The sequence below is a fragment of the Chelonoidis abingdonii genome, chromosome 10 (genome assembly GCF_003597395.2).
Source record: "Chelonoidis abingdonii isolate Lonesome George chromosome 10, CheloAbing_2.0, whole genome shotgun sequence".
Classification (NCBI taxonomy): domain Eukaryota; kingdom Metazoa; phylum Chordata; order Testudines; family Testudinidae; genus Chelonoidis; species Chelonoidis abingdonii.
The window spans coordinates 62,999,916-63,019,536 of NC_133778.1; the positions used below are offsets into that span (position 1 = coordinate 62,999,916).

General features: G+C 39.7%; 1 protein-coding gene across 1 annotated transcript in view; it reads left to right on the forward strand.

The window, feature by feature from the left end:
- Window positions 1–19,621, forward strand: part of TMEM163 (transmembrane protein 163) — a 178,208-nt gene that overhangs the window by 102,385 nt on the left and 56,202 nt on the right. The window contains exons 3-4 of the mRNA XM_032782564.2: window positions 3,645–3,688; window positions 5,236–5,327. Of these exons, the coding sequence (XP_032638455.1) occupies window positions 3,645–3,688; window positions 5,236–5,327 (136 nt within the window). The remainder of the gene's footprint in view (window positions 1–3,644; window positions 3,689–5,235; window positions 5,328–19,621) is intronic.

Sequence of the window (19,621 nt, forward strand, 5' to 3'; positions counted from 1 at the left end):
CTACACCGAGCCCAGGTTTAACAAGGTGATAACAGGACTAACCCTTTGAACAGGGCAGTGGTCCCACTTAGCACAAGTGGCCATCCCTTTGAGAAGGGCAATGGCTCTTGGTAAACAACTTTAAGGGGCCCTCCCTTTGAGAAGGGCAGTAGCCCTGGTAAACAACTTAACAGCCAGGGAGGGGAGGCCACAGGAAAACAAAAACAAAATGGAGTATGGGGACAGCTGTAAGAAACAAAATGGAATAGGGGGATAGCTGTAACAGACATATAGCAGACTAAATCCTCTATTTATTCTTCTCCTGCCTCCAGCAAGCCTCAGGACAATTCCCTTCTTACCTTAGATACACCGTAATGTTGTACCCAGGGCCTGGTCTAGGAATGAGGCAAGCCAGTTATCTGGGGAAGAGGTTTGCCCTTTTCTAAGCTGTGAAAATGACTACAGACTATGACTGCGAACCATTCACAAGCATAGCTCACAACAAGTTCACTGAACTTTCAAGCCAAGGCACATTTCAAGTGGGATGAGGTTCAGTGTAAAGTATCAGTAGAGTGCTTCATAACCTTGCTAAAACTCATGGTGGTCAGAAAACATACATCATGTTTGGCTGGTTTGGCGCAAAATGTTAACATTCCAAATCAATAAAGTTTCTTTTCTATATTGATGTCCATTTTTGTGTCCATTGCCTTGGTAATTTACAAATGCTGCTAAAACTAACCATCTAATGCCTCTACTTTACTAAAACTATGATTCATAGCATCTCCATGTATTATCATTTAAATTATATTAATACTCCTAACGCTGTTAATAGTTATAACTTAAAATCTTTAAAATATTTCACAAACTAACTTTCCTTGAGACCCCTCTGGGAGATCAATAAATATTACAGTATTGCCACCTCCAAGCTTACAAACAACATGCCAGGCATGGTGAGGCTTGCAATAAAATCCTAAATAAAAACACTATGTTAAAGATATGAAAACTGAGGCAGAGAAGTCAAGTGATCTGCTCCAGGCTGAGGGGAAGTCACAGTCCATTCTGGGGTTAGAACACAGAAGCTTCTGGCTCCAACACCTGTGCTCAGTCCATTAATCTCACACTTATACAAGTATCATCACTTACACTGGATATTCATGCAGCAAGATAAGAAGACCCATTAGAGTTAATGGTAATTAGGAGTGTAAATTCCTGCCCATGGGTCTGGGGATAATAGTAAATTTGTCCCTCTGTTTAGGTTATTGTTAATGTTAACTAGAAAGAATAAAGGAACTTTCTTTTAACATAGGACCTATACTGCTGCCCTTTCTCCTGTTAATTTGTATTGACCTACTCTGCAAATAGGAATCAATGGTGCTAATCAGCGGGAGTAAGCATGGCAGAATCAGGCCCATAGAAATTAGCATACTGATCTGCAGGAAGTACAATATAGAGTTTATTTATAGTATAACTAATAAATAATGATACAGTACTTCATATTTATGTACTCCATTTCATCCAGAAAGATCCCAGAAACATTTTACAAACTACAGAGTAGAAGGATCACTTAACACTGAAATGCAGCAGATACTTTTTTGTCAGTTAGGGTTGTCAGGCATCTGGTTTTCGAAATGCTCGGGCAAAAAGGGACCTCTGGGCTGCTAAAAGTGTGGTTGGCTGCGGTGCCGGGGGGGCAGGCAGGCTCCGCGCCTGGCTCAGCATGGCTCCTGGGAAGTGGCAGGGAACCATGGTCAATGCAAGCTGCAGGGGTCATGCCTGCGTTAGGGGTAGCACACAAAGTCCCCTGGCCACCCCTCTGCCTAGGAGCCAGAGGCTCACGTCACTGCTTTCTGGGAGCTGCCTGAGGTCAGTGCCGCCCGAAGCCCTCTCCGCAAACCCCCTCCTGTGGCCCAACCCTCTGCCCCAGCTCAGAACCTTCTCACACACCCCTCTTACACACTGAACTGCCCTAGCTCTAAGCCCCCTCTTACACACTGAACTCTTCGGTCATAGCCCAGAGCCCCCTCCTGCACCCCAAACCCATAATGCCCAGCCCCACCACAGAGCCTGCAACCCCAGCTGGAGCCCTCACCCCCGCCCGTACCCCAACTCCCTGCCACAGCCTGGTGAAAATGAGCAAGTGAGAGAGGGTGTGGGAGAATGAGTGACAGAGAAAGGCGGGGATGGAGTGAGCAGGGTCGGGGCCTTGTAGAAGGGGTGAGCCAGGAGCAGGCCTTGGAAGGGGCGAGGAAGAGGGGTGGGGCAAGGGTATTCGATATTCTGCAGTTAGAAAGTTGGCAACCCTACTGTCAGTGTCCAACAGTTTCTACATCAGAAAGTGAGGAAACGCCACTGCAGACTGAATGGAGACATGCAGACTATAAATACCTAAATTACAATGTGGACAGGATACAAGGATTAACAGACACACCTATGCTTGAAACAAGCATCATGTGATCTTTAAAGGCTGTTGGTGATCAGAACTAGATCTGGTCTAAAATTGTCTGAAAAAAGTTTTCCACAGGAAAATGCTGATTCAATGGAATTGACACTTTTCACAGGGACCCGTCAACTTTTGATGGAAACTTACCTGCCTGGTTTTCTACTAGTCTCCCCACCAACTAGGTAGCTGGTGGATGGGTTGTCCAGCTTTCTGAGTTCCCTAGCTACCCAGGAGCTGGGTGGCTGGGGACTCCTGGACTCCTCAGACCGCCCAGGGAGCAGGGCAACTAGTTTCCCACTTGGCCAGCTCTCTGGCTCCCTGGGTGGCCTGTTAGATTGCCTGGCTCCATGGTTTTTCTGCCAACAAGCTCGTCCAGCAGCCAGGGAGCTAGATGGGAAGCTAGCTTACCAGCCAGCCCAGAAATTTGGGAAAAATTCTATTTTGGTCCTTGCAAAATGGATATTTTGCCAAAATTTCTGTATTTTGGGCTTTTCATTCTGATTTGGAACTAAAACAAAATTCAAATGCAAAAGTTTCTATGGGATAGAAATTCTGGTTCCTGCACAGCTTTGGTTAGAACCTCATCTGAAAGGCAGCACTTTCAGGAGCATAGTGCCCCTGAATGTCATGCTTGGGCATTGGCCCAGTACCATCTTGGAAGAAAGAGGGCCACTTACTGGCTCACCACACCGATCCCTATAGCATGTGTGCCTTCTCCTATGTCTTTGTATGCGAACTGAAAGTAGCACAGCCCACTCCTGCAAGCCAGGGCCGGCGCTTTCATTTAGGCGGCCTAGGCAATCACCTAGGGCGCCAGGATTATTGGGGGGCAGCATTTTGCCGGGGGGTGGGGAGCAGGCAGCTCCGGTGGACCTGCCGCAGGCGTGCCTGCAGAGGGTCCCCTGGTCCTGCTGCTCCAGTGGACCTGCTGCAGGCATTCCGGCGGACGGTCCGCTGCTCCCACGGCTCTGGAGGACCTCCTGCAGGCACGCCTGCGGCAGCTCCACCGGAGCCACGGGACCAGTGTGTGGGGCGGCGAAATGGCCATGCGCTAAAAACACTAGTGCCGGTCCTGCTGCAAGCTGGTTTTGCAGCTAATTAATGCTCTAACTTGTTTTCTAACTTGTTTTTTTTCCTCTTTTCAAAGTGCAAGTCTCCTCTTAGATGAAAGAAAATATCCAAGAGACATTTTAAATTATGCTAAATAATATTTTCTTTCTTTTAGCTGTCTCCATAATGAGGTATAGTGCATCATCATTTGGATTTGCTGTAAGTAATCTCACAATTTAAATATGTTTCACAGTGAGATGTTATGTTGCATGCTGTTTCTGAACTCTCACCACAATTTTTCTTAGCTAAGGAGTGCATCCAGGTGTAGTAAAAGAAAATTGGTGACTAACTAGAAAGATCATTGTTCAAACCTGATCATAGAAGTAATATGTAGAAGTGTTAGGGTGGTCTGCTTTCAGTTCCTAGCAGACAAAGGCATTCATTTCAATGCTAAAATCTTATGCTGATGGACGCTATAGAAAAAGCTAAGAGGAAGAGATATTACAAACCAGGACCAATTTTCCATTGCAAGGCCCTGCAGCATATTCATCCCCCATGCAGGCGTAGATTTGAGGTCCCAACTTCATTTGTGAAATCGTGTTCCAATCAAAGGGCTGGTCTACACTTGGGGGTGGGGGGTTTCCGAACTAAGATATGCAACTTCAGCTACACAAATAGCAAATATCTTAGATCGACTTACCTAGCTTTCCTCATGGCGGGGAGTCGACTGCTGCGGCGCCCCTGTCGACTGTGCTTACCTCTCCTGCCGAGGTGGAGTACGGGGGTCTATTACCAGATTGATTTATCACATCTAGATGAGACGCGATAAATCGATCCCCGATACATCAAACACTACCCGCTGTTCCGGTGGGTAGTATAGATGTACCCAAAGTTAATGACAAAACTCCCATTGACTTCACTGGGGCCAGGATGTCATCTTTGGTCTCTAAAAATCGCTACTATTTTTCATTTTGCAGTTGAACTCTAATATATTCTCAGCAGAGATTAACTGTAGAGAAAACGTTCCTAATTAAAATGAAAAACAACTTCAAAGTCAAACATTTTGTATTTTATTGTGAACTTGAAAGTGGGACTGTTTCTGTGAAAAATTTGAATTGGGTGTGTGAATTATTCTGGGCACAGAGTAGAAAGATCAATTAACTCACCACTAAAATGCAGTATATACATTGTCAGTGTCCAGGAGTTTCTACATCAGAAAGTGAGGAAATGCTTAATGGGCCAGTATTGAGCTGAGGTGGCACTGTATCAAAAACCTGTAAAAAAAAATTCATGTTTTTAAGTGTTGTGAATGTGAAGATTTTGCCATAGATGTGGCATAAAGTGAAATTAGATGAAATTCCTTTGCAAAGTTCTGTTAAACAAAAATTGTGAATTTGTAGGACAAGTCACTGAAAGACAGGTGCCCTTTTTCTTTTAGACATCATACAAGAAATATATTAGTATTGTAAATATTGTGGTGACCACATTATTGCAAGAATTTTTTTTTAGCCAAGTAACTCTTCATGCTGGTGGATTATAAACAAAGCTCTTTCCATGATTGACTGGCTGAAGTCTGATATACACTGTTGTGTAATGATACACAGTAAAAAAAGTAAAGATCATTTAAATGAATGTAAATCCTGCTTTCATTAAAATGATTTAGTTGGACCTGCTTTGTGCCCCGCAGCATGATTACAGATGCATTGCTTTAACTACAGTACACCTTAATAACCCAACAAAAGCAATTGACTCTGTATCCTTTTCAGTTTGATGCTGTTCTGGATGTTTTGTCATCGGTGATAGTTTTGTGGCGTTACAACAATGCAGCCGCTGTCCATTCGGCACACAGGGAATACATGTAAGTAAATGTACCTGTTTTTCACTCTGACAGAAGACTGCAGAGCCTTTGCGATGAAGCCATGATGTTATAGTGGTGACAAGGACAAAAATTCTAAGATGCCAATAAATTTTTCATTTTATTTTCATTCAGTTTATGGTCACAAACTTGCAGCCTTAACTCAAACCAACCTCCCGCCATGAAAATGGTTCCACATCATCATTTCATTTAAGATGCTAAGGGCTCTATATGTTTCTCTTTGAAGGATCATGTGAGATGATCTATAATTGCAACCAGCATTGAATGTGCAAATCTTTTGTTTCCCATCTTAACTCATTATTCACACTAGGATTAGTTTCTAGTATTTGATGCTTGTGTTTTACTTGTTTTTCACCATCACAAAACTGGGATCTGACCTTTTAGGTGCTGAGCACCCTCAACTCTCATTAACATCATTAGGAATTGAGGTTGCATAACCCCTGATGGGATTGGGTTCGGGTTAGCCATATGATAGGTGGATAACTATGTAATCTACCTACTGTACCCCATGCAAACACACATGCAAACTGTTTTTTAGCAGCACCTACTGCTGATGTGATGATTAAGTGTTTTTCATCATTTACATGTAATTTAAACAAAAAATTAGCACCTGCATATTTGCAGTAGCTAGTTGTAAGGATTTGAAGTGTGCATATGTAATGGTTCTGGCATGAACAATATGGACACAATTCCTTTCTCCAATCTGCAGTGCACCCAGTCACAGTGATGATTCCCACTGTGTCTTCTGCACTGGCTGACAATGTGGAATTCCCATCGTCAATGTATGTGACAATTGCAGAAGATTTAGTAAAAATTAGCAAAGTAATTATGGTTTGACACAGCACATCAGCGAGAATTTCACTCTATGGACTAATTATAGTGCACATTTCTTTCAAAAATGTGTGCCTAAAGTTAGGCTAACTTCATATTTAGGCATCTAAACAAGTATTGACCAGTGTTCTTTAAATACACAAACTACAGTTTCTGTGACAGGCTACCAGAGCAAAAAGGAAGCTCTAAAGTCTACACTGACTTTTTGCAACTAAAGATCATGAAGGGCTGCAGTACTTATTTATAAAAATAAACCAGGATTGAATTTGGCTTAATGTCAACAGAGCGACAGAAAACATTTTTCACACACAATATTCTGGAGAGGGAAAGATGATGATTTGAAAATGGGAGAAAATTATTGGGTTCTTTTGCCAGAGCATTTTGTATGTGTGTATATTTTGGCTCTTCTTCTTCCCTTTTGCAAAGGCCTCAGCCTATAAAAAGTGATGAAAATTTAAACCCAGCTTTAGTGGGCCATAGATAAATCTCAGTTATCCTCTTTGGATCCCATTTATTTATCCTCCTTGGTGGGCTTCTGAGGGCCCCAGAAGCTCCTTAGCTGAACACGGCATAGGACACTAGATCAAAACACTGAGCTCTCCAGTTGAAAAGCCTTATAAAAGTTTTGTCTTGAGGTGTTACCTTCAGAAACAGGTGACTAAAATTAATCTTCCTGCATAAATTTGTATTTATTGCCCAGTTCTAGCATGCCTTGGTTTTATGGAATCCTCAAAGATTCCCTTCAATATTTAGTTAACATCTCTAAGAAATCCCCATCTGCTGGGCTTTTTCAGTTTGAGTGTAGTGTGCCTTATAAAATAAAATAAATAAGTCTCAATATAAAACAACAATCAACTTTCTTCAACCTAGGGATGTATACAGGCAAAATGGCAAATATATTTTGCTTTTTTAAACTTATTTTTAATTTGCCTTCAGGTAACTCCCATGCTTTAGATAAAAACATACTAATGGGATGGGATTATTGGTCATGCCTTCTAAAGCAAGACATCTAATGTTACATGATGGTATCAGTATTAAGCAAAAGAACATTACTATAGCTTGAACATATTTATTGTTGGGTGGGTGATCTGGTTATCCCTGTGATTTCATTCTGTAGCTCCTAGAACTGGCAGATGTTATGGACCATGCAGGAGGGGCAATTGCAGCTGTAAATCACTAAGACAACTCCTAGGGTGTCCAGTTTTCCTGGGAGGAACATCTCTAATTTCCTGTTGTATTTAATCTTGAAAGGATTATGTATGAAATGATTTTTCCTCCACACTGGGGAAAAAAGGAGACTTGTGTGTTGTTTGAGCCCTGCAGGTTATTTATTGCTATTGTAAATAGCCCTTGCCTCATATGCTCATAACAGCTTGTGTTCTTTTACCATCCTGAAAAGCAGTAGCAATTGTTTTTCTGTGTGTTCGTGTGCCAATAGGGAAATGTGACTCCTGAGTTTTGTAAGGTATGTCCTTCTGCTAGTTGATGCCCCCACCCTCTGAGGAATGTTGGAAATTCATGTGAGTGCTCAAGTTATGTGGCGCATTATTCATGTTTAAGCATGCTTAGCCACAGGTGTGTCCCACCAGGGTGGCACTTGCCTACACATAACTTCTTTGACTATTTTGTCACTAATTTTGGCCATCTTACTCATGCATATATTTTGAAGTAAGTGATGCTATTTGCCTGAGTAAAGTGAGAAAGATTCAACCCTTTATTGGCATGCCTTCATTGGTAGCTCCACCTACTCTTATAAGTGATTGAATTAGATACACATTGGTGAATGTGTGTGTGAGTGTATTAACCTCTTTGAAGATTCTTCTTCACTCACTGGCATTTCTTGACAGCAGCTAACGAACAGTTTTGTGTGCTCTAAATACCGTTTTTGAGCCTTGCACCAGGGGGCTGAGCCAAAGTTCACTTAAATCAGCCATTGACTTCAAAAGACTTTGGATCGAAACCAAGTCGTCAGTGCTTGGCAAATCCAGTCCAAACTGTCCAAATTTGCTGACTTTTTTTTTTTTTTTGGTGAGAGACAAATTAAAGACACAAAGGATTAAAAAGCATAAGAAAAAAATACAGAGGGAAAAGAGCCTGCACTGTAGATTCATCGATTATGAGGCCAAAAGGAACCATTAAATTGTCTAGTCTGACCGCCTACCTATTCCAGGCCAATAAATTTCATCCAGTTACTCGTATTGAGCCCAGTAACTTGATTAAAGCCATCTAGAAAGGCCTTCAGTCTTTATCTGAAGACATCAAGAGATGGAGAACCTACCACTTACCTGAATAGTTTGTTCCAGAAGTTCATCACTCTCACTGTTCATTTTTTTTGCGTGATTTCTAATTTGAATTTATCTGTCTTCAGCTTCCAGCCATGGTGTAGAAGAAATTCAATAAATGTACTAAAACATTGAAACATGAAAGAACTGTGTAATCAAAGAATCCAGAAATATAGACAGATGAAAAGCAATGCCTACTGAAATTTTAAAGCATTCCATAGCAGAGCACAAAACAAAAACAATAGCAGGCTGTCATTTTTCTTCTGGTTAGTGAGCCAAACTCTGCCTTGCATTAAACCTATACAATCCTGTTGATTTCAATGAGGTTGTAGTGTTATAACTGATGTTAGAATTTGGCCTACAGAGTTTAGTTCAGAAGATTTCACATTTTCTACTACAGTGTTCATTTTCTCTCTGAAGACAAGAAAAACCCTTTGTAACAATGGTTAGGTATACAGGTGAATAGAAATGGATACTGCACGTCTTTGCTGATTCTCACAATCATTCACATGTAGCTGCTGCTTAATGAAGTATAACTCACCTGTCGGATTCTACTTTTTCTAAAAATGGTGTGATAGAGATGGCCTGGCAAATTGAAGTGTGCAGTCAACCTTGCAAAATTCTACTTAATAAAATATCACTAGGGTTTTTTTCTTTGTTTATTTTGTGTTTTCATCATCATGGGAAAGCATAGATGGATACATTGGATGTCTGGTAAATTATAATGAAAAAATTACAAAGTTCTTTTCTAATTCTACCAGGGAACCTTGCAAATATGGCGGGTATCCTCAGAAACTGGGTTTTTTCCAAAAAGATTAAATCTATGAGCTTCTAAGCCATATCAGCCACTCAGTTTTACTCTGTCCAGCACCCCACTGGGAAAAAATGCATAGCTGGTACATTTTTGCTGTTTAGTCATTTTATCATTTTTCCAGTTTGTCAGTCAAATAAAATAGCTTGTTAATTAGGCTCTAGCCTTATAGGCTTTAATTGAAGTGATAGATTTTGAAGAGATCAAGCACTGGGAAAGGCAAGACAGCTGGGAATAGTATCTTAGAATTATTCTGAGTATATGATTCATTAGTTCTTGATTTGCTTAGCATGACCTGCTGAGCTGCATATAAATGTACAAGGAAAATTAGAGCTGCTGAAAAAGTCATCAAGAAAGCAAATAATCAGGAAGACCAAGACAGGAACAAAAGAGGACTGAAATAACTAGGTTACCTAGGAAAAGATTGGTAATCCAAAGAAACAAGAAGACTGAAAGCACTCATAAAGAAGGGTCATTGCAATTTCTTGCATTTTCTTCATGTGGGGAAAAAGAGAAAGGAAAGGGAATAGTCCCTCACTTAGAACATACCAATCCCCGGTTATAGACCTTTGAAGGACTGTAGATGTAAAAGAGAGAAAAGACCCAGAAGTCATCTACTCCATCCTTTGGCTGTTTAGGATTGCTTCGTACAATATATTTTCCACTGTTGTGTCTGTACTAGCTTTAAATGATTCAAGTGATGGAGTTTCCACCCTTTCCTGTCTAGACTCTTTTACTGTCTTGATCTCACCGCAAGGTAAGTATTTTCCTTTCTTAGTTTTCTAAATTCCCCTTTTCTTAATTTCAGTCCATCACTCCTATTTATATCCTCTGTGGGGCACTCCAAATGATGCCTTTCATATGACGAATGTCCCACTTCCTCAACAATTCATATTAATTGACTTCAGGATAATGGGCTTGATCCTGGGAAATGTTGAGCACCCTCTACTCCTATAAATGTTGAGAGAAATAGAGGGTGCTCAGCATCTCTCAGGATCAATTATAACTGACATCCAGGAAATAAAACGAATAGTTTTGTTTTTTTTCAAACTCTAGCCAACTAAGCCCAAGACAGTAAAAATATAATGAAGCCATTGGCAGTGAGAGTACTTTGGCCAACTCTAGGTTCTAGGCTTTGTGATAAGGGGATTTATGTGCATTGCTCTGCTGACAGACCCAATATCATACAGTTGAACACCAGTAAAGAACTTCCAGAAGCCTACAATTCCACCCAGGCGCTTGAATCACTTGCACCTAGAAAGCTGCACTAGCAGTTCCGGCAGCACTAGCCTATGTGAGCTGAAGCAATAGCAGGGGAAAATTATTACAATGCAACCAAGCAATTGAATAAATACTTTGGATTTTACAATCCAATCAGTGAAACACACACACACACGCCCATGACTCAAACCAAACGTTCCTCTTGACCATGAAAATGTTTAGTTCAGGACCCCACTCCACAGGCTCCACACTTTCCCATTATTGCCCCTCCTCACCTGAAATGGTAGGAGGTCTGGGGGGAAAGAGACAGAGCACCAGTTTGGTATTTTCCCAGGAGCTCTTGTGCCAGTGCTGTCTGCTTCCTCATCAGCAGCCAGTTTCTTTGGGGAATGGTTTATTAGTATTGCTCCTTCCAAGCTACTTACTATTTATCTAGCTCCTACCTTTGGTCTATGGCTCCCTTTCCTGTATTATTTGAGCAATCTGCAGTCTTTACTGGATCTCTCCTCACAATATCCTGGTGAGGCAGGGAAGTACTATTGTTCCCATTTTACAAATGGGAAACTGAGACACAAAGCAATTATTATATAGTTCTGTTTTGACTTTTTTAAATGTAAAAGGCATGTGGGAGTTTATATCCCAGAGTTTCTTCTGAAATCCCACAGCACCAAGAGCCTTACTCCCACCACCACTGGTGCACTTGGGCTCCAGCCCAAGCGGGAACACCTATATTGCTATTTTTGGCCCTGCAGCTCAAGCCCCATGAACCCAAATCAGTTGATCTGGGCTCTTAGACTTGCTGCTGTGGGGTTTTTGTTTTGTGTAGACGTACTCTTAGTGACTCAGACTGAGATGCTATGAAAGATCAGACAGAAAATTCCCTTTAGTTCCATAAAACAAAAATGTTTCCCATACAGCATGATCTAAGCTAAAAAAAGCTATTAGTGTTAGGCCAAGAGAAGGTGTTAGCAGCTCCCAAATGGAAATTGCACTTGAGATCACATGATGTAAAGGAGGATATTTAAAGTGGAAAACTAGGAGACAGAGATATTCAGGAGACAGTGAAACAAAGAAAATACGATTTGAATAATCTTTAATAACTCATTTCCTAAATAGTTTTGGAGGCATATATACAACTACTTGGCATTCTGATCATTCTGTATATAAGACAGTGGATGACATAACACTTTGTCAGGCTCAGATGTGTTCATTTATGAGCATGATACCAGCTTATTTCCCAAAATAAAAACCTCTTTCTTGAGACAGATTGTCACAACTGTGGTCAAACTGAATGATGTTTTTTTTCCAGCGATAGGAAAAGCTAAATATGTTGACATAATATACTTGTACATATTAGACTTATGTAAGGTATTTGCCTTTGTACTACCCAGCATTCAATTCTATACAAAAATCAATGTAGCACATATTAAATAGGTTAAAAGCTGGTTAAGTGATACATCTCAAAAAGGTTATTGTAAATAGGGAACCGTCAACAAATGGAGTCATTTTCCATGTTATCTAATATCTCTAACACTGATCTGGAAGAAAATGTAAAATCATTGTTGGTAAAATTTGCAGATGAAACAAAAATTGGTGGAGTGGTAAATAGTGACAAGTTAGTTCCATAGAGTGATCGAGATCTCTTGTCAAGTGAGGCTAATTAACCACTGGAACCCCTTTGCTGTCACTTGAAGTCTTTAAGGAAGACTGGACATCTTTCTAACATATATTCTGTAGCTCAACCAGAAGTTATGGGCTTGATACAGGAATCATCTGATGACGTTCTATGGCTTGTGTTATGTAGGATGTAAGCTTAGATGAGCATTATCATCCATTGGAGTTGTAAAAATCTGCAATTCCCTGGCATTGTTATGACATTGTCATGTTATAAAGTTTTTTACAGTTGTGTTTTTGGATAAGTAATCCTAATAAAGTCCTATATCAGCAGGATTGCTGTAAACAAGCCACAAGAAGTAATTCTTTCACTCTACTCACCACTGATAAGGCCCCAACAGGCATACTATGTCCAGTTCTGGGCGCCACATTTCAGGAAGGATGTGGACAAATTGGAGAAAGTCCAGAGGAGAGCGACAAAAATGATGAAAGGTCTAGAAAACATGACCTATGAGGAAAGTGAAAAAAATTGGTTTGTTTAATCTGGAGAAGAGTGAGGGGGGACATGATAATAGTCTTCAAGTATGTGAAAAGTTGTTATAAAAAGGAGGGTGATAAATTGTTTTCTTTAATCACTGAGGACAGGACAAGAAGCAATGGGCTTAAATTGCAGTGAGGGAGATTTAGGACATTAGGAAACACTTCCTAACTCTCAGGGTAGTTAAGCACTGGAACAAATCTTTACCCCAGGGATTTTCTTTAGAAAACAAGTAGGGTCATGCTTTTTATGGCTAGAAGGAACCACTTCTGTTCATCTGTTTTGATCTCCTATGTAACACAGGGCAAAAACCCCTCTACCAGTAATTTCTGAATCAAGCCCATAACTTCTGTTAAAACTATAGCACATTGTTTAGAAATATGTCCAGTCTTGATTTAAAGACTGCAAGAGATGGAGAATTCACTGGATCCCTAGGTAAACTGTTCCAATAATTAATTGCTTTCACTGTTAAAAATCTGCACCTTATTTCTAGTCTGACTTTATCTAGCTCAGGGGTCGGCAGCCTTTCAGAAGTGGTGTGCTGAGTCTTCATTTATTCACTCTAATTTAAGGTTTCACTTGCCAGTAATACATTTTAACGTTTTTAGAAGGTCTCTTTCTATAAGTCTATAATATATAACTAAACTATTGTTGTATGTAAAGTAAATAAGGTTTTTAAAATGTTTAAGAAGCTTCATTTAAAATTAAATTAAAATGCAGAGCCCACCGGACCGGTGGCCAGGACCCAGGCAGTGTGAGTGCCACTGAAAATCAGCTCATGTGCCGCTTCAACTTCCAACCTTTGGATTTTGTTCTGCCTTTTTTGTGCTGCACAAAAGAGTGGTCTACTATTGGCAGTCACCAATGAGAATCCAGTATCCGTGGGGCCCACTGCTGGTTGATCTTGAGAGAACCTTTTCCCCAATGACGCCGCTCTGCTACAACCTATATGCAAAGAAATAGCTCTCTTTTTCTCTGATTTTTCATTCCATTGGCTTCCTGCTTATTGTGCCAGGAAGAAAAGCAGATATTCTGACAGTCTATTAGGACTTTATATGAGGTAAAGGAGCAGAGGTTTGTGAGAGTACATAATTTGAGACAAGATGTTAAAAATGATCTAATTATATTTTCAGTTTAATGTTCAGGGAACTGAAAACTGGTTTAAATGATGTGATGAATCAAATCACAAATAATAAATATCCCAAAACATCAGAGAGGCCAGAACACATTAAGGATTTTTGGATCATATTCTGCTTAGGAGGAGATTAAAAAATGCCCAACTTTAGATTATAAATTTTTTAATTACCCTGCAATTGGTCTAATATTTGACCTGGAAGTTGGGTCTATCATACATATTTCAGTCTTAACAAATGAGCACTGTTATGTTTGTATATTATTGTATGAAAGGAATCATTTAAATTCAATCATAACATTTACAATATCTGTCACATCCACAGAAAATATGGGTTACTTTAGCTATGCTGTGCATGTGAAAAACAAGTGATGCACAGATGGCAAAATCCACACCCACCCACGATTAAGGGCACATCTCTGAGAATAGAAGAGTAACACCTTATAATGAGCTAATACACTGGCTGAATGATCACCTGGAAAAGTATCAAATTTATGAAGATTTTCTACAAAACAGAATAGCTAAGAAAGGAAAACAACTAGACTCCTCAGTTCTTGCCTAATTCTTAATTGCCATGAATGGGGCTTTGACTTATGATCTAATGACCCACAACTGCAAACAGTAGCACTGAGATCTCTATCAAGCATACTTAAAACTACATTATCCACCTGAGAAGTGAAGAAACAGACTGACAGAGCCAGAAGTACCCAAAAGTCACCTACTACAAGACAGGCCCAACAAAGAAAGTACCAGAACGCCATTAGCTGTCACCTACAGCCCCCAACTAAAACCTCTCCAACGCATCATCAGGGATCTACAAACTATCCTGAAGGATGATCCCTCACTCTGACAGACCTTGGGAGACAGGCCAGTCCTCGCTTACAGACAGCCCCCCAACCTGAAACAAATACTCACCAGCAACTACACAGTACACAACAAAAACACCAGCCCAGGAACCAAACCCTGCAACAAATCCTAGTGCAAACTCTGTCCACATATCTATTCAAGAGACACCATCATAGGACCTAACCACATCAGCCAGACCATCAGGGGCTCGTTCACTTGCACATCTACCAATGTGATATATGCTATCATGTGCCAGCAATGCCCCTCTGCCATGTACATTGGCCAAATCAGACAGTCTCTATGCAAAAGAATAAATGGACACAAATCTGACATCAGGAATCATAACATTAAAAGACCAGTAGAAGAACACTTCAGTCTCCCTGGTTACTCAATAACAGACCTAAAAGTGGCAATTCTTCAACAAAAAAACTTCAAAAACAGACTCCAACATGAAACTGCAGAACAGGAATTAATTTGCAAACTGGACACCATCAGATTAGGCCTGAAAAAAGACTGGAAGTGGTTGAGTCATTACAAAACCTAAGCCCAATACTAATTTCCCCCTACTGTTACTCACATCTTCTTGTCAACTGTCTGAAATGGGCCACTCTCATTACCACTTCAGAAATTATTTTTCCTCCCTTGGTATCCTACTGTCAATTTAATTGTCTCATTAGACTGACCTCACCCTTGGTAAGACAACTCTCATCTTTTCATGTATTTATACGTGCTCCTGTATTTTCAACTCCATGCATCTGATGAAGTGGGTTCTAGCCCACGAAAGCTTATGCCCGAATCAATTTGTTAGTCTCTAAGGTGCCACAAGGACTCCTCGTCATTTTTGCTGATACAGACTGACACGCCTACCACTCTGAAACCTGAGACCAGTTGATGTTAATGGACTTCTCATGGTGGTATGCCTTGGTAATGCAGACCAATTTATATGCAAGGATTGAAGAACCATAGCCTACAAAATCAGAAGTTCCTTCCTACACACTCTTCATTATTCCCTCTTTTTCGTTTCTTGACAAATGTCATAGTTATCTTAAAAACAGGATATTTCCCAGCATAGTTGGACTAGAGACCCATCTTATTCAACTGGGGAGCTTTATAGCTATATTGAGCACCTATTATTAACACTAGTGGGGTGCAACATATTGAGCTTTACAATCACTAAGCTTTGATTCACAGAAGATATATTATAAATCATTAGTGATTTAACAATTTAGATATAACTTTTTCCTCTCTCTTAAACCTGGACAGTTGGACTCAACCTAGCTTAAACAATATAAATTTTTTAAAACATATTCACAATTTCTGTCTTTTCTGTAAAATAAGTGGCATAAAAATACATGATGGTGCACAATGGTATACACAGTTTTTATTGGCACTTCTTTGGATCACCTGTTTTATCACTCATGCCTTAATCTGTTACCTCCTACTTATGTCAATAAAAACCTGTAAAGCCAATTACATATCTATATATATCTGTATATCTATAGATATACACACACACACCCCTGTACATACAGCTACAAAATACAACACACACATTAAATATTTTGTGTATCCTAAGACACTAGTTTTAAAATAGTGAAGCATTAGAATTCTTGTAGACTTGGCTAGGAATTTACTGGGGCCTGATCAAAAGCCTACTGCAGTCTTTCCTTTGAGTTCACCAAGGTTTGGATCAGGGTCTGCTGTGTTTATTTTATTGTTATTTTTTGCTCTCTCATATATATATATATGACTTTGATAACCTTCAGTGAAAAAGAATCTTACAAAAATTCTGATGAGGCTCTTATTCAATTTCCAGGGTCTGAAAGTAACCCCTTGTTACTACTTTCAGCTGCAGTAGGGTTAGGCACAATGAGCAGATGTTGATATGCCTCGCAGCTGATTGCAAGGCAGTCTAGCCATAGATAGAACAATAAAGAACATAAATCTGGCATGAGCAAATATGGTACAGATTTCTTCAAAATTTAGTACATTATAGAAATATTTCTCTGCTTTTATCAGTAGATAGTAAATAGCTGAAAAGTCTAATAATTTATGGTCCCTGATGGCCCTATTTCATCTCCGTTTTCATGAGGAATTTAGAAACACAGAACCGATAAAAAAATCAAGTACATAAAGCCTATATCAATTCTAACATGGACAGTCTCTAACTTGGATTCCCCAGATATTAATACCGTTTCCTCCTCCATGTTCTGAAGGATGCTGTAACAGCATTTTTTCAGCACCATAGATTATACTGACTCCATTTTATAATTTGAGTTAGATGCTCCGTTTTATATCAAGGAAGGTGTGTATTTTTTTTTTTAAAAAAAACATTCTTCAACTCTGTTTTCAATATTAATTCTAAAATTACTTGCGTGGGTCCATGTTGATTCATGACTGATTTTTCAATGAGTAGGGGTGATGATTGGAAGCACTGCCAATCCAGACGCTGACAGTTGGAGCTAGACTCTGGAATGTATACAGTGAACAGTAAGCCCACATATTTCCTATGCACATTAAAATGACATTATTCCTTAATCACACTTCCCTGTGCAGGTGCAAAAATTCTGAACAGCTGTGATTCTGTGTAGGTTGGTTTTCAAACCATCACTGGTAACTAAATCCAGTAATATAATATAAATCACAGACATAAACAAGCAGTGTATTTGTATAATTAAACAGACAAAAACATGTTAAAGACATAAAGGTTTAGTGACACAGTTAGAAAAAAGCAGGGAAACTCAGGCAAACATTTCATCTTCTTGTGCACACACACTGCCATAATGTGTAACATTACACAGTAATTTAGTCTTTAGCAGAGTAGCTGGGCTTAAAAGACTGATTCCACAGCCTTCACAGTTGCAAGAGCCATACTAAGAGAGCATAGCTAGCAATAGATCATCTCTGCATAGAGACAATGTGCAGTATTACAGAACCAGTAGTCAAGAGTGAATATTAATTAACAGCTGCATTATGTTTTCATGTCTATTTTAAAAAATAATTGGCAAAATCACATGTGGCTTCTATAACCAATTTACAAAAGCCTGATATAAGTTCTTTAAGGCAGGGACTACATACTTGACTATCTTTTCTGAAGCTTCTAGGCACTATTGTAATATTAATATTAAATAATAACCACAGGACTGGTTCATTGTCTTTTAAACTGGCTGGCTGCCTCTCACATAATTCATTTTTAGTTTCATTGTGTGTGTGTTACACCTGTCAATATACAATACCCATCGATAAGCACCTTCACATTTGATGCCACACATATGCACCTTGAATTCACTGGTCTTTTGCTGGGTACAGTGATTCATCCTGTTAGCAGCACCTAGGCAATGGCAATAGTTCAGATAGACACAGTGCCCAGCAATGGAACAGCTGATGCAAATTTAGGGCCAATTCTTGAGATTTTGAGCATTCTCAATTTCCATTGCCTTCATTGGAAGCTGAAGCTGCTTAACACCTTGCAAATGATAATTTAGCTTCTTGCACAATTGAAACTTTATGAACATAAGGGCTAAAAAAGGGTCTGTGAAGAGCTGCAATGTATTATCTAGTAGGAATGATAAGAGAGAACAGGAAAAACACATGTAGATGGGAAGGTGTTTGAGCTGGGGCTAGATATTATTCCAGCTCCATGTGAGTAACTGAAAGCCAGCCAGGATATATACTAACACTTCAGATCAGTTGCCTCAGTGTTGTTGTCTCTATATCAGCTGCAACTAAGCCTGCATTGGACCAAATACCTTGCTGGCTTTATTCCAATGATATCTTTGGAGTCGTGCCAGCAGAGAATTTGGCCCACTGTCACCAGAGCTTTTTTAACCTGACACACTTCCCACTGCCAGAATACCCGAGGTTCAGATTGCTTCTCCTGCAGAAAGGGTAGCTATAGAAGACAAATGAGAAAAACGAAGAAAGATACAGAATTGGAAAGAGAAATGACTACAGAAATGGAGACACGCAAAAGAAAGGTCTTCATAATGAGTGACCCAATGAAAATCCATTTTGGTAATGACTTTTCACAGTCTGCTGTGTTAGTGCAACTTATGCACATGTTCACTTAGTCAGTCTGAAAAAATAAAATGGAAGTCCTTGCAATGTTTATGGAAATAGGAGTCAGCATACATACATACTAGTTGTTTTCCAAATTAATTAGTTCCATCATTTAACTCTCATTTTTTCCTCCTCTTACTACCTATGGCCTCTTTTAATGGGTTATAAGAGAGCTAAAATCCGACATCTTACCTTTTTGAACTCCTTCAACATAAAAATGATCTGGTCAACTTTGCTGAAAAAAAGCCCACATGAGCACTTGTGGAATTAAGACTATTATCTGTTGTTTGTATTACAACGGCCATTGGGGAAGCCCTAAACTGGGAACTGGACTCCATTGTGCCAGACACCATGCAAACATGTCAGATAAAGTCTCTATCCTGAGGGGCTTGCAATATAAGAAGAATACTATCTGAAACATTAGTGGTTCGTAATTACTTGGAGTCAAATTCTGCTTGTCATATCCTCTCGAGTAGTGCTATTAAAGTTAATAGAACTGCTCACTTGAGTAAGGTAAGCAAGTTTTGGCTTTTGTAGGACAGGAGAATTAGGGGTGAATCACACCAGAACTCCATGAGTGCCCAGTACTGAGCAGAAGCAGACTTACCGTCTACAGTACCAGTCAATATGTAATGATCACATTGATCAGATATCGTCAAGGTTATTCATCCAGTGTGGCTATTTCTTCACAACTGCTTTCTTATATATGATGAATGTGTAGCTTTTATGGTTTTGTGTGTGAAATAAAGAAAATATTGAGCATTATTTACTAACAAAAGTAATTTCAATGAGACTTAGCCTGGTAATAAGCATAAAGAAGCTCTACAAAACTGGCTAGGATACATCTTTAAGGTTGTGAATTACCTTAATGCTAGGGATACAATACAAATATCTGAAATGGGTAGAGAACAGAACAAATCCCTATGAGCATTTTAGCTATTG